Genomic DNA, 15,732 nt, shown 5'->3' with positions numbered 1-15,732 from the left:
GAGGACCATGGTTGATGGCAATTATACAGGGATAGAAGCCAAAGATGCTATGTTCCTCCAGGGGCTCAGCTGGCCCAAGTGCTCCCAAGTTTCTACATGAACATCTGTCTGGCTTCTGTAACACCACAGAGACTACAGAAAATTCAGGCTTTCCCTGAATGCCAGCTACCATTTAGTGCAGTATCCCATACAGACTATACCTGGCTATGCCAAAACATTAGCAACCTAACCTCTCTGAGCCCTCTGGTTGATTGCTAACAGAAGGCAGTCTACAGATATTACAGTATTGACTTCCTCTCTAATAGCCTCATGATTGGGTGGAAGATGACGGTTCAGCAGGCAGAGGTGATTGCATGCAGACCCCACTTTCTGGTCTGATTTCTGTTCCTGTGATGAACACCATGACTGTTAGCATTCTAAGCTCCACCCCACAATTACCTGGCAACAGCCAGGTGTGCTGACTCACTATAAAAGGGGCTGCTTGCCCCCTCCTCGCTCTCTTGGTCTCTTGCTCCTCTCTTCTATTCCCTTCCCCCTCTCTCCTCATTTCCTTCTTCCCGTCTCTCTCCACGTGCTCATGGCCGGCCTCTTCTCCTCTACTTCTCTACTCTCTCTGCCTTTCTCTGCCTCTACCACCCTCTTAACTCCCCATGCCCTGAATAAACTCTATTCTATGCTATACCATCGTGTGGCCGGTCCCTCAGGGGGTGAGGGATGCCTTGGCATGGGCCTGCTGAGACACCCCTTTCCCCCACACCTCACCACACCTCCATAGAACATATTCCTTCACTCCTCATCTTTTTATAAACACATCAATGACCAAAACCAAAGTCCACTTCACCTTACAGGTGACAGTCCATCATTGACCATGGGACTCAAGGCAGGAGCTTGAAGCAGAACCCCCGGAGAAGAGCTGCTCACAGCTTGCTCCCTGGCTCAGGCAGCTGGTTGTTCTTATGTGGCTCTGGCTCACCTGCACCGGGATGGCGGTGCCCACAGTGCACTGTACCTCTCTTACATCAACCAGCAATGAAGAAAATGTCTCAGACCTGACCGCAGGCCAATCTGATGGAGGCCACTCTTCAGTAGAGGGATATCTCTCTCCCCAGGGGGACTCTAGGTTTGTGTTAAGTTTGACAGCTAAAGCTAATTATGACAACTGACCTGGGTTTGATTCCTGGATACTGTTCCTACAAGGTAGTGAAAAAGAATGACTGTATAGAGCTGTCTTCTAACACACACATACATATATGCATACATATACACAAACATGCACACACACACATACATACACACATGCACACACAAGCACATACATGCATGCACACTGTACACATCCTACCACATATATACACACATATACACATGCACACATACATGTATGCACACACACCACACATACACACACATGCACACATACACTCATGTGCGCACACACAACACATACACATAATATATACATATACACACACATGCACACACACACTTATGCATGCATAGGCACACACCACACACATACTTAAATAAATAAAATGTTAATGAATGAATTTAAAAAGTTCATAATCACCTTTTTAAAGTGGCTCTAAACTTTTCCTCTATAAACTGGCAGAAGTTTGCACAGAGTCCTGGTGGAGGGAGGGGGTGTCTTGCCTTTTTAATCAAACCTTAGCTTATAAAGCCCCAAAAGTCATAAGGTCACGTGGTCCAAGAATACAAGAAGGTTGACCCTATCTAAGAGGACAAAGGCCACCCTGTCCCAGAAGGCTCATTCTGTACTGGGCTCAGCTGATGTTGGTAAGGGGCCTTGGTCCCCTTGTGTGATATATTTGAGGCCTGACCCCCAAATGATATTTTTGGCTTAGATTTAGGATTTACAGAGCAGGAAAAGCTTACTGGACCAAAAAGCATACACCATTCAATCAGGTTCCCATAATGATACCAACTACCTGAGGGCTTATTGAAGACAACTAAAAATTACTTCTCACCATTTTGGACACTGGAATCCCACTGGAGACCATGTCGACTAAGGATCTACTTCATGCTTCAGATAATAGCTTCCTGCTTGGCCTTCATGTGGCAGAAGAAAAAAAATGGGGCTCTTGAAGATATCTTTTTAAAGAGCACTCATCGCATCAGCAAGAGTTTCATCCTCATTACCTTATCGAATGCTATTCATCACCTGGGAATCAGAATGGGCTGGGCTGGGCCTCAGTAAAAAAGCAATTGCTTAGCATGCCAGGGGCCCTAACGTTGATACCCTGCACTACAAAGAAAAGAGAAAGGAGGGTGGAAAGGGGGAGGGAAAGAGAAGGAATGGGAAGGGAAGGAGGGAAGAAATATCTTTCCTAGATATCTGTAAAATAAGAGAAGAGAAATGACGTCTTCAAATCTTCCTGAAAGCTGGGAATAGGTGTTTCCATGGTAGCAATAGGTTTACACCAACCACTGTTTTCCTACCAGACTAAAAAGACTTGCAGGGGGCAGGGGGTGGGGAGGGTGCTATCTGGACACGGATGTGACTGCCTGTCCAGATGCTTTACACCACAGGAGTCACCCTGTGTTGTGTGACTGACTAATAGTGCCACTCAGGTCCTTCACGAATGCCTGGACCTTAGCCAGGCTATATTCTAGGTGTCTAAGTATGTCTCACTTACTCTCAGACCCAACCAGTGCACAGGATATAATTACGATAATGATCTTGCTACAGCCACTTCACAAGGATGTTCCAAGGGCCCATGAAACAGCCTCCAAAGAAACCATATTTACGATGCAAAACGTATCTGAGTCTTCCAGCTCCAACATAGGCAAGACACCTTTATGCACTGGCTAGCTGCTCTTCCCTTGGGTACCCTAAGCCCTCAGCTCACAGCAGCAAGAGTCAGAATCTAAGACACGAGGTTAGGAGGACACAGAGTGTTCTCTGTAGCTGAGTTGGGGGTGGGGGGTGTCAGCAGAAAAGGAAACATAACTGGCCAGATTATCTCCAAAGCTACAGTTTCATTCCTACAGGAACCTGTATCATTAGGCCCCAGAAAATCAACTGCTATTTATTAGATGGGATTACTAAGTGTGGGTTTTGGCCAGAACACGGAAGGGTCTAAGCAAATCAAAACCTGGAGCCTCATGGATGGAGAGATGGCTCAGGGGTTAAGGCTCTTGCTGTTCTTCCAGAGGACCCGGGTTCAATCCCTGGCACACACATCGTAGCTCACGATAATCTGCAACTCCAGTTACGGGGGAGCTGAAGACTTCTTCTGGCCTCTGCAGGCACCAAGCACATATGAGGTGCACATATATACATAAAGGCAAAACACTCTTACATTTGAACCTTAAAAAAAAAGAAGATGGAATTTCATTTCAGTTTAGTCGTGCTCGGGGAGACCGAGACACAGAAAGACCAACCTGGGCTCTGAAACGTCTCCACTTAACAAACTATGACAAAGTATGACAGAGTAGGACAAATCCTACAGGACAGAGACATAGGATATGTTCTGCCTTTGTCCTAAGGCTCATCTCCCTAAAGAAGGAAGCAGTCAGACTCAGGATTAACAGGAAACCAGGACTAACACACAGTTAAAGATATGTGGAAAAAACTGCTTTGATACTACGTAGGGTTTGTTCTTTGTTGGTTGGGTTTAAAAGGATAAGCCCAGGAAGTTACAACATCTTTCAGCAAATTCATGAAGAAGAGAAAGAGAATTTCTCAGAGGACACAGCCAGGTTTGTACCTAATGTCCAATAAATCCCCTTGAGTTACTGCACAGGGAGACTGGTTGCCTTGGAAGACGGATGAGTCGGGATAAACAGGGAAGTACGGACAAGGCCGTGCTAATGATAATTTGAGGGGGCTGGGGAGACAGCTCCGTCAGTTAAACGCTAGGACTTCAGCTCATTCCCCAGCTCCCACATCAGAGAGTGACCTTGGTGGCACCTGCTTGTACACCCAGTGCTGGGGCGGCAGAGACAGGGAGGCCCGTGAGGCTCACTGGGTCCTCAAAAGTGTGAAAGGTTAGGATAGAGCTCCTGAAACTAAAAATAAAGATAATAAATCAGAAAGTAGAAAAGCACTGGCCAGCTTAGGCTACATAGTAAGATTCTGTCTCAAAAATAGACAAAAGGAGACGGACAAAGGAAAGAGAACTATAGCTCAGCAGACAGGACTTCAGCAATGACTGGTCTGGTCAACACTTACTAAGTGAACAGGGATGTGGTGGCTCATAAAGCATTAGCTTGTGGCTTTCCTGGTGCCTGGAGTTAGTGATGACTCGTACCACCCACTGGCTAATACTACACAAAGTGTTTTTTCTTTTTCTTCCTTCCTTCCTTCCTTTCTTTTCTTTCTTTTCTGACAGGCTTATCTCAAACTTGCTAGATAGCTGAAGCCGGTCTGGAATCCCTTACCCACCCACCTCTACTTCCTCAGTACTGACATCACAGGCAGGCCTTGTTTGTGTGACACCAGAGATCGAACCCAAGGCCTCTCACATGCTTAAGCAAGCACACTATGAACTGAGCTAATCCCCAGGCCTGCACACTTTTATTCAACTTCATCCTCTAACTTAGCCATTGGAAACCAGTCTGAGGATCATTTCTCTTTGCCATGACAATTTTTTTTCCTCAGCAGACTTGAACCGTGCACCTCACAGAGTCTGGATGAAGTCTTGGCTCTCAGTTCCTCAGACTGTGACTTTTAAGAAATTAGTAAATCAGTTCATCCCTCAACAAGGAAAGTTCGTTTTAGAATAGATAGATAGATACCATTACAGAAAACCATAACCAATCAAAATACTGAGTTGTGGAGCTCAGACCCAACTAATACACCAGGAACACAACTCCTTCGTATGAGGTTAACGGAACATTGCAGAAGAAAAAGGGGAGAGATTCTAAGAGCCACAGGATCAAGGAGTTTGCTGTGAGAGTGTTCCCTAGAAACATCAGAAGCTACACCCAGAGAGTCTCACCAACACAGCTGCTTAAACACTTAACAGTGACAAGAACCATAAGCATGCTAATATGAATGATTGTGGAGGTTTCGGGGCGATCAGAGGCCACAACTCTAGATAAAGAACTACAGGCAAGTAAGAAATGCTGAGAGCAAGAGAAATAGTCTTCCCCAAGGAAGAGCCCACCAATTGATTATCCAATACCATCCCTGAAAACACGCACAAGTAACATTATACACACTAAACAGGTTATATGCATTTAGGAATACACACACACACACACACACACACACACACCCCACAATTAAAGAAAAAGAGACCATGAGTTTGGAGGCAGGAAGGAAAGGGGAGAAAATGATGCAATTATAATCTCCAAAACCTTAAAAAAAAATTTAACTACAGGGTCATTTCAGTGGTCTTAATCCCAACTGACCAATGTCTTTTGAAGAAAGAGAAATTGGGACATCCAGAGCTGCCAGGAAATACTGAGAAAGGCATTTAAAAGGCGGTGACTACACAGCACAACCAAGGAGATGACAGTCCTCAGAGAGACTTCTCTCGATGGGTTCTTCCCGTCAGCCTGAGTTGTGTTGTTTTGTCTACCACAGTCTGGGGTGTTTTGTTACATAATAGTGATAGCTGACTAAGACACTGGGCCACTTCGGGTCTGTGGGTGGGAAAGCCTGGAGAGAGGAAACTCCCATCAACAACAGGTGGGTTTTCTCTAGGAATCACACCTGCTAAGGTCCGGCAGCTAGGGAGTTAAAGGTGAGCCTGCCGCCAAGGGGACTTTACAGCCACACTTGAATTAAGTACACCAGTCACTGGACAAATAGTATAGCATTCCATTTACGTAAGATACCCAGGATAAGCAAATCCCCAGGGATGAAAGGTGGAATCCTGGCTGCCAGGAACTGGAGGTGAGGAGGAGAAGGAGTTATTTAAATGGATACAGTTTCTGTTTCGAAAATGAAACAGTTGAAAAGCTAGGACTGCAGGCGTGGCTCGGGGTTAGAGTCTGTGCTTATTTATTAGCAAAGCCCCTGGATCAGTCCCAGCCCCCCACGTGAGATTTGAGCGCTGGGTATAACTGTACAACAGGCCACTGGACAGAGTAGGAACCTGCTCACTGACAGAGTTGTTTATTACCTAACACACACAATGTCCTGGGTTTGATTTCTGATATCTCCTCAAAGATTGAAACTATACATTTTGTCATGTATATTTTACACTGAAAATAATAAACATGTTGGAATAACATATTCCAACTAAAAGTACTACATTTCTCAAAGGAAAAACAGGTCCTTGAAGCCACTGTGCTTCAGCCAGGATGAGAAACTCCCAGGGGCTTTATAATTAGTAAGCTAGTCACTCCAAGCCTTCATACAAAAACCACCAGCCTTAGCCAGCACTTGGACCTGCTACTTAACAACCTGAGAAAACTTCCCAAATACCTATTAGTTCACTCTGGACACGGCCCTCTCAACCCCCACAGGAGGAAGTTGCAGCCTGGGCCTCCCAACACTGCTTGATCCTTTCCCAAGAGGGTTCCCAGATACCTGGCCACCTGGACTTCTTGTCCTGGCAGACGCAACACATACACACACACACACACACACACACACACACACACACACACACATCTTCCTAGCCACAGGACTCTCAACCAATGAGAAGATATGGCTCCTAAAGCCAAAAGCAAAAGATTAATCGAAAGACAATCACAAGATAGGCTTGCTCTCATGTGCAGCTCAAGTCAACAGCCCTCTCCTCTCCTTTAAAGAAAAGTCTCAGAGTGCTTCATTTCTTACCCAAACACCTCAGCCTACCAGAGCCAGAGAGTGCATATACAATGTTACATAGACTGTTTATGTGTTGGCTAACTACCCCCCCCCACCCTCTCCCCACCTCTCTCAAACCAGAGAGTGCATATACAATGTTACATAGACTGTTTATGTGTTGGCTAACTACCCCACCACCACCACCCTCTCCCCACCTCTCTCAAACTAGTTAGGTACCTTGCAATCAATCACTCCAGAGAAAGACAACCCAGGGGTCACTCTGGCACTCATACAAGAATCCAAAGGATAAAGGACAACACACTGAGAGTCAGACTAGAAGCAGCTTGGCAGGCAGGAGAGCAAGGGCTGGAACCCCACAAGAAACAAAACAAAACCCCAGGGGGCACATCTACAATAGGTTATGGGGAGCAAGGCAGAGAGAGGTTTAAATTACATATTCCCCAGGTCTAAAGAAGGGAAAGGTCTTACATGGTGAGGTCCATCAACAGTACCAGCTATTTGTAAGGTGACTGCTTGAGCTCAGTTCAGGGCAAGCCTGGTAAGACCTTAAATCAAATGCATACATATAGGGCTGGAGAGATGACTCAGCAGTTAAGAGCACTGACTGCTCTTCTGAAGGTCCTGAGTTCAAATCCCAGCAACCACATGGTGGCTCACAACCATCTATAATGAGATCTGATGCCCTCTTCTGGTGTGTCTGAAGACAGCCACAGTGTACTCACATATAATAAGTCTTAAAAAAAAACCATACATACATATATATGATAGATAAATGATGACAGAATGAATGAATGAATCAGGAATTTAGGGCCAGCCTGAGCACCATGGTAAGACCTTAAATCAAATATAAAAATAAATAAATGATAAATAGACAGACAAACAACTTGCATCTATGCCATAAGGTGGGTAAACTCCAAGGACATTATTACGCTTAAGAGAAATAAGCCAGTCATGAAAAGACAGTGTGTACCTATGCAAGTCACCTAGAACCTTCAACTTCATAGAAAATAAAGTGAGGCTGTCACACTCTGGGAGCACACTGTGCTGTCAACAGGGACAACATCTCTGTGACAGTGACAGTGTACAATACGAATGTACTCAGTGTCACAGAACTGCATGCTTAAAAATAGTCAGAACACATTAAGAACCTTTTCCTGGTGGTACACACTTCAATCCAGCACCTGGGAGGCAAAAGCAGGCAGATCTCTTGAGTTGGAAGCCAGCCTGGTCTTTACTGCATGTATCCAGCCAGGGCTACACAATAAGGCTGGGTCTCAAACTAACCTAGATCCCTGCTCTGGGCACAGGCTTTTCCCTTGGCTCAGCAACCCACCTCCATTCCTGGCATTGCTTTCCCTTTGATAAATGCTTTCTATTCCTATTTCTTTAAAACAAAATAAAAAGACTTAAAAAAAAAAAAACATTTTTTTGAGATAAAGCTCTTTCTTCTGTAACTCAAGTTGGCCTCAGATGTACAATTTTAGGGGAGCTACCTCAGCTCTCCTTAATTAAATGATACATTTTCTATTGTGTGTGTGTGTGTGTGTGTGTGTGTGTGTGTGGTTGTATATTTGTTTAAAAACAAATCTATAATCCCAGCCCTGAGAGGTAGAGGGAGGAGGATCAGAAGTTCAAAGCCAGCATAGGTCATATAGTAAGACCCTGTTTCAAAACTATCCCCTCCGGAACACATACAAACTCCAGAGTCTGAGTAGATGGACTTGGAACCCTCAATCCTTTGTTGCCACCCGTAGCCAAACAGTTCTTCACACCTTTGGCTGGACTACTGTTAACACACCAAGAAAGCCGTGAGTGTCCCGGGTCTCGTGTCCCTCTAATCATGCATCCCCTCTTCTCTGAACGGCCAGGCTTCTAGATGGCAAAGGTCATTTCTCCTTCTCTGTGGCCTACACAGGAAGGGGGGAAAGTTCTGCATAAAGAGCCCATGGCTGTCTGTTTTCATCCTTACAAGTGTGGACACATCACAGACCCCAAAGATACCCAGTTAGGATTTTCAGGAGGAAGGACAGAGCACCAGGAAGAGGAGGGGCCTAGTCAGATGAGCCTCCGGAAGAGGCGGAGCCTAGCACAAGCCTGCAGCTCTGTAGTCCCACACCCCGGGAGTTCTGCTTTGCTACTTCTTGGCTGCATCCTTAGCTGTAGATGCCCAGCCCACCACCAGCTGATGGAAGAGCTCAGGTGGGATCTTGCATGAAGCACCCTGTCGTGGTGCCCAGCACAGAGCATCCGTGATGATTCCAGTTCCTTCCCTTGACGTCTCTCACAACCCATCTCAAGGGACTCGAAAGTTACAAGAGGCAGCCCACTGTGCCTGTCACGACAGATTGTTAGGGTGACCTCTACCCCCATACACACACACACACACACACACACACACACACACACACTGTGGGTATACATTTTTCTTATTGTTCGCCGTCTAATGAACATCAATACATAACCCCGACAGAGGCGGATGGCTAAGTGGCAGGGCCCCTTTCCCCTCCCATACAAGACAGAAAAGAATGTTCAGCCCATGTTCTTTGGGCTGCAACACTTGGGCATGTTAAGGCCAAAAAGAACTAAACATACAGGCGCAACACTAAGAGAGAATCCTAATATAAGTGCATACTGTGGGTGATAATGATGTGTCTATGTAGGTTTATGAACTGTCACAAATGTACCCGTTTAGTGGGGGAATGTTGATAACCGAGGAGTAGTTTGGAGGCACAGGAGAGATGGGCAGTCTCTATCCTTCCCATTCATTTTTGCTATAAACCTCGGAGTGCAGTGAAAATTTTAACTATTACAAAATGGTCCAAGATATAACGGCACTGGCCACTCTTCCCGAGAACTGGGGTTCAATTCCCAGCACCCACATGGCAGCTTACAACTGTCTGTAGCTCCAGTTCCAGGGGATCCAACACCCTCACACAGAGACCCCCATGCAATCAAATCACCAAAACACATTGAAAAAGAAAGATACAATGTAAGTCCCTGCTTATGAGCACTGCAGTTTGTTGTCTGATTGTTTACTGTGGTGTTGGAGATTGAACGCTGAGTTTCACACCACTGCTAAACCAGGCCTCAGCTCTTAACTCTTAGCTTATGCTGTTCAATCTCAATCATTAGAAATGTCTGAGGACACCTTCCATGTGAGAACAGGCTTTTAATCTCAGCACTTGGGAGGAAATGGATGGATCTTTGTGACTGAGAGGCTAGCCTGGTCTACAAAGCCAGTTCCAGGAAAGCCAAAGCAATACAGTAAGAGTCTGCCTGCCCTTCACCTCACCACCACCAAAAAGAGAGAACAAGAGGGAGAGCAGGAGGGAGGGAGGGAGGGAGGGAGGGAGAGCGAAGTCTGAGGGAGACAGGTGTGGTGGTGCATATCTGTAACCCCAGCACTTGCTAAGCAGCAGCTCACTGCAAACTAGAGACCAGCACTGGCCCACGTGACAAGTTTTAGGCTCAACAGAGCTTCACAGAGAGGCCCTATCTCAAGAAAGAACAATAGAACGTTTAAGGGAAAAATATAAGAGAGAATGTGTGGCTTCAGGATAGTCAGAGAGAACCAGACAGTTCTAAAATATGAAATTACCTGCTGGGCAGGGGTAGGGCACGCCTTTAATCCCAGCACTTGGGAGGCAGAGGCAGGTGGATTTCTGAGCTCGAGGCCAGCCCGGTCTACAGAGTGAGTTCTGGGACAGCCAGGGCTACACAGAGAAACCCTGTCTCGAAAAACCAAAAAAGAAAAAAATATAATAAAAGAAATGACCTTGCACGCCATTGGTTGGGAAGCTAACCTGTCTCCCTCTCAGGGCCCACCTCCTTCTCATCCTGCTTTTACCTACTCAGACTTGCACTACGTTTGATTATGTGGCTGGCAGCATGGTCATTTCTACGGTAGGTATAGGAAAGGCTAGGCCCCACTTTCTGGAAACTTAGAACTCCCTACCGGCAAGAGAATATCAGACTGGTCTCCGTGGAAGCCTCTCCGTGCTCTTTATGAGAAATGCCCCCAATCACTAGAGCACCAAAAGCCAGCTCAGATGAGTTCACCTCAAAAACAGCTGGCTGGATGTGGCTGGTGCCCAGTAATCACTGGGCAGTCCTCCAGACCTGAGAGGAGCTGGCTGCTGTGCCTCCAGAGCAAATGTCTGACTCTCACAGCTCCTCATCCCTTCCTCCGAGACAAGGAACGCAGCTGGCCCAGGGTAGAGGCAGGTAGGTCCAGCTACACACAGCATCAACCCAGATGGAAGGAAGATCAGCAGCGGGAGGCTGCTGAACAGGACAGGGTGCTGGGCACAGAAAGGCAGCTTAATAGCGCCAAAAATAGCCTCGCTTTTTATCAAGAGGATTCTGACAAATGAAGCACGTGCAACTCCATCAGCAAGAGGGGGGGAAAAATCAGTGAAGCAAAAGACCAGATCAGCTCAAATCAACAGAGGCAAAGACGCCAAGAGATTCCTGACAGCTGTACACCCCCAAGTCCTATGCCTGCCGGCACCCCTCCCACCTCACTCCGATTGAAAATTCAGCCTGGACCTTGAACCCATAACCTCTTCCCATTACCCCACACACCCAACGGTGGCTGTGTGCAGCCGAGAAGTTATGGTTTATCTTAGCGCTAGAGTCAGACCATAGATTAGGAGACTCAAACAAGAACCTGTTGAATAAACTGGTCAGTGGTGGCACACTTTAATCCCAGCACTTGGGAGGCAGAGGCAGGTGGATTTCTGTGTTAGAGGCCAGCCTGGTCTACAAAGTGAGTTCCAGGACAGCCAGGGCTACACACACACACACACAAAAACCCGTCTTGGAAAAAAATAAAAAATAGAAAAAGAACCTGTTGAAAGCTCACCCTTGAGAAAATGAAGTGGGGCAAGAGCACGCTGGAAGACCAGAAAAGAAGGTGGGGTCTGGAGACCTAACTCAGAGGTGTAAGAATGCCTTGAACTGGCACAGCACTGGGTTTGAAAAAGAACGACAGACAAAATTCAGTGGCAGTTGATGGAGGAGTCTACAGGTGAGTAATGATGGGTAAGACCTGTCCAAGCCAAATCAGTCAGGATGGTGTGGGATTACCTCACGTAAGATCTTCAACCTCTTGCTTTTCAGTAGCCCACTGAGTCACAACTTCTGCTTCCTTTCCTCACCTGCTCACTGGCTGACAAGTGAATCTGACACATCTAAGCCCTCAGGCAGCTTGCACATCTTGGGTTCCCCCAACGTGTCATATTACCACTCCAAGACCAGAACAACCAGGTGGCGGGTTGTGGAGAGCCTGCACAGATCACCTTCTCCCCCTCACACACCCCCCCCCCGCGCCCCACTCAAGGAGTTAATCCAGGTGGCAGAGATGACCGACTTTGTGGTCCAGCTTGGAGAGGGCACGTGGCCATCTCTTTCCCAATACTTCCGCAAAACCCACCTTGCTCTAGATCTAGACCCAAGAGAGCACACCACCAGCCATTCCCTTCTATTCCCCCACCCCCATCCATTCCCCTTCAGGAAGAAGGGGGTGGAGTCAGTTCAGGCGCAGGGCCAAAGAGGCACAAAAGCACTTGAAAATCACTCCAAAAAGTACCCATTTTCTCCCATGCCAATCTACTTCAAGAGTCCAGAACAGGTCCAAGTATGCCCACACAAGGCACTCACCTGCTTCCCCTTGAAAGGTGCTGTCCCCATCACTGGGCCAGATCTGCCCAGTCTTGCGGACACCCACGATGGTAGCCTCAGACACCACAACCTGGCACTGCCGGTGCCGCTTCTGGCACTGTGGCGTCGGGGGGCTGCTGCTGTCAAAGGACTGCTGCGAATTCTGCGAGGGTGAGCGGCTCTTGTCCCGGAACATGCGGTAGGTGGTGGGGCTTGGTGACACGCGGCTGGACTGGCCAGAGGAAAAGTCCTCCTCGCTGGAGGTGAGGTTCTCGTTGGAGCTGCAGTCCGGCGTGTAGCCACCTCCGCTGTCCTCGAAACTCCGAGGCGAGTAGGACCTGCGAGGCCAGGTTAGGCGTTTCTCCTGCTCTGAAGTGCTCTGGCTTCGCAGGAGAGGGCTCTTGCCCTCCCCTTCCACCATCATGCCTCCGACATAGATGCTCTGGTAGGGTTGGTACTCCAGGGGCGGCCAAGGGGGCCTGTTGCCGCCGTTGGCATTTATTAGGTTGTCCTTCAGGAAGCGGGGATTCAACTCTGCATCCTCATAGTCACCGTCAAGGCCGCAACTGCTTTCCGAGGAGCGCCCACGGTAATGGGGTCTGGGTGCTTCCCCCAGGCCCTGCCCGGCGCTCTGCTGGGACTTCTTGCGCTCCATTTGCATGGCCTGGCTGCCCAGGGAACTGATTCGGTCGGACACCTCTTTGTCGTTGACCTTCACCAGGCCGCGCTCGTGGTGGAACTCGACGTTCACGTAGAAGGGCTTCTCGGCGTCGGCAGAGCCGGGCTGGGCAGGTCCCTTGCGGATCTTCTCGAAGTTGGATCTGAGCGCCGCCACGCTGGTGGGGGGCCCTCGGTCGTCCCGGTCCGCCGATGCAGCAGCCGCTGGCCTGCGGGCGGACGCTGACCGCCCCTTACTCGGTGACCCCTCTCCGTCCGGCCGCGCCTCGGACTCCTCGACGGGCGCCGGGTCTGCGCCGTCGGCGGGCGCGGGCGGCGGGCGCGGGGCGGACGCTCGGGGCTCGGCGGCGCCGTCGGGGGGCTGCGCTGCACGGCGGAAGCCCCAGCGCTGCCGATCGTAGCTCTTCTTCTCCTTGGCCAGCAGCGTCTGCAGGTAGATCATGCGGAAGCGCTCCTGGTTCACCTCCTGCTCCAAGCGCCTAATGGAGGCCTTGCAGCGCTCCAGCTCCTGCTCGATGTCACCCACCGAGCGCAGCTCCATGCGCGGCGGCTCCGAGTCCGGGAACTGCGCCCTCCACGCCTCGGCGAAGCCCACCGAGTCCACCATGGCGCGGCCGGCTCACCTGCGCCGCCGAGCTGCGCGCCCGGAGTCCGGCTCAGCGGCGGCGCGGCGTTCTCACCGGGCCCGGGCTGGGGAGCCCGGTGGCTCCCATGGCCCCGCGGATGCGGCGGCGAACAATGCCCGCCCCCGGGGGCCGCAGGTGAGGTGGGAGGCTCGGCGGCGGCGGCTGGGGGTGGGGGGCGCGCGCGGGCGGGGGGAAGGGCGCGGGGTTGCGCACGCCGCTATTGTGTGCGGGGCTCCGCAGCGCGCGCGGCGGCGGCGGGAGCCGTCCTCCGCAGAGCAGGCCCACCGCCGGCCCACGGCCGCAGCCCCGCGGGCTCCTCGCCTCCGGTTCCCGCGCCGCCCCGCCCCGCTCCGCAGCTTTCCGGGCAGGCGCTCCGCTCGACACGGCCAGCTCTCGCCGCACTCCCGCCCCGGCCCGCACTCAGCGCTGCAGGAAGGGGAGGACCGGGGGGCGGTGGCCGCGGAGCGGCTGACGGGGCTGGGCGCGCCTCTTAAAGGGGCCGCGCCGCGGGAAGAGCGTTGGGTCCTTAAATCGGACCCGGGACGGCTGCTAACCGGTCTGATCCCCTTCTGTACACAGAGGCGCCCCAGACCGGGTGATTCGAAGCGATCCTTTCACCACGGAGACTCTCATGCCTGTTTCCTCTTTTCTGCATCCACCAACCTCGGTGCTGACCGCACCAATGAACACCCAGCAGGGCCCAAACTATTGAGAAATCAACCGGGGCAGGTCAACGGTGCAAGCCAACAGCCCGGGTGCTAGCCAGTGAACCTCTGGTGCTGGAGGTGGGTGATGAAGCTTCACAATGGCCACTCAGTTGTCACCGGACTCCTTACACTGAATGATAACTTAGGAATGTCTCCCCATCTGTTCGGTCAACGTATCTCCCTTCCTGAGTAATGACTTTTGACCTCTGGAGGCCAATGTAGTATTTTCGGGGTCTTTTTCTTTCTGTGAAAGGATCGCACACCTCCTTCTCAGCAACAGAGCTGGTGGAAGACAGGAAATCTTTAATGGCTCCCAACGAAGCTTAGGGATCTGAGGCACTTAGCAGAGATGCTCTCTGCAGGAACTCTCCAGAATACAAAATGAAACCCAGGCCAGCCTGCTGGGTGAGGTGAAAGGCAATAGGATTTGGCAGCTGAAGAACAGCTTCAATTTTGACCACTTCTCCCATCTCCGTGCCTCAGTTTCCCCGAGCTCTGAGATAAAACCAGAACACCTGCTTCCACAACTGTTATTTCCTTGGTTATAAACTGTTATCATGCTTTTCTAGAGAATTAGAGCCCAGCGCCAGCAGCCAGATCAGCAGGGCCTCCCTGACTTAGGCCGGGATTCTCTTTCCGGCCCTGGAACTCGCTTCCATCCAGCCTGTTGTCTGCACCTAGTAGGGTTCAGTTTGTGTTAACGTTGGTAGGGCTGGCGAGTCTTTGGAGCCCCGCTCAGGAACTCTGTGAGCGCTGTGCAGCTCGCTGCTGCCCTCTGTAGACATTTTTAATCTCTTGTTCCTTCCTTCCCCGCCTACCTCTTGCCCAGCAGGCAGTAAACAACGCAATTGCAGAGAAGAAATAGTTTTGCTGGTGACTTGACTTCTGAGCTTTGAAACAAAAACAAAGAGAGAGAGAGAGAGAGAGAGAGAGAGAGAGAGAGAGAGAGAGAGAGAGAGAGAGAGAGAGAGAGAGAGAGAGAGAGAGAGAGCAGGCATCCCAGAAGCACAACAGTGAAGTACTTCCTTGGTAGAATGAGCAAGTTAAAAAGCCTGATCCTCGCTGGGGGCGTGGCTCAATGGTAGAGGTCTTATTTGGTAAGACATGGATTAATCCCTAACAGTACATAAAAAGGAGAAAGACACAGACAGATAACACACACACGGGGAGGGGGGGGTGGCGGAGGGGACTGGGGCAGAGAGACACAGAGACAGGAGAGAGACAGAAGAGAGATGGAGACAGAGCACAGAGACAAACAGGGACAGTGACACACAGATACAGGGAGGAAAGAGACAGAGGAGAGAGAGAGGGAGGG

The 15,732-nt window shown here is 49.9% G+C and overlaps 1 protein-coding gene across 2 annotated transcripts in view; it reads right to left on the bottom strand.

The window, feature by feature from the left end:
- Nucleotides 1-14,157, bottom strand: part of Bcr (BCR activator of RhoGEF and GTPase) — a 124,364-nt gene extending 110,207 nt beyond the window's left edge. The window contains exon 1 of one of the 2 annotated variants that reach the window (XM_006513060.4): nucleotides 12,407-14,157. In XM_006513060.4, coding sequence (XP_006513123.1) covers nucleotides 12,407-13,691 — 1,285 coding nt within the window. In that variant the 5' untranslated portion in view covers nucleotides 13,692-14,157. The remainder of the gene's footprint in view (nucleotides 1-12,406) is intronic. The other variant, NM_001081412.2, reaches the window with a different exon arrangement.
- Nucleotides 14,158-15,732: the final 1,575 nt, after the last annotated feature.

Source organism: Mus musculus, chromosome 10 (assembly GCF_000001635.26).
Source record: "Mus musculus strain C57BL/6J chromosome 10, GRCm38.p6 C57BL/6J".
NCBI lineage: Eukaryota > Metazoa > Chordata > Mammalia > Rodentia > Muridae > Mus > Mus musculus.
This window is presented reverse-complemented; position numbering and strand designations above follow the sequence as displayed.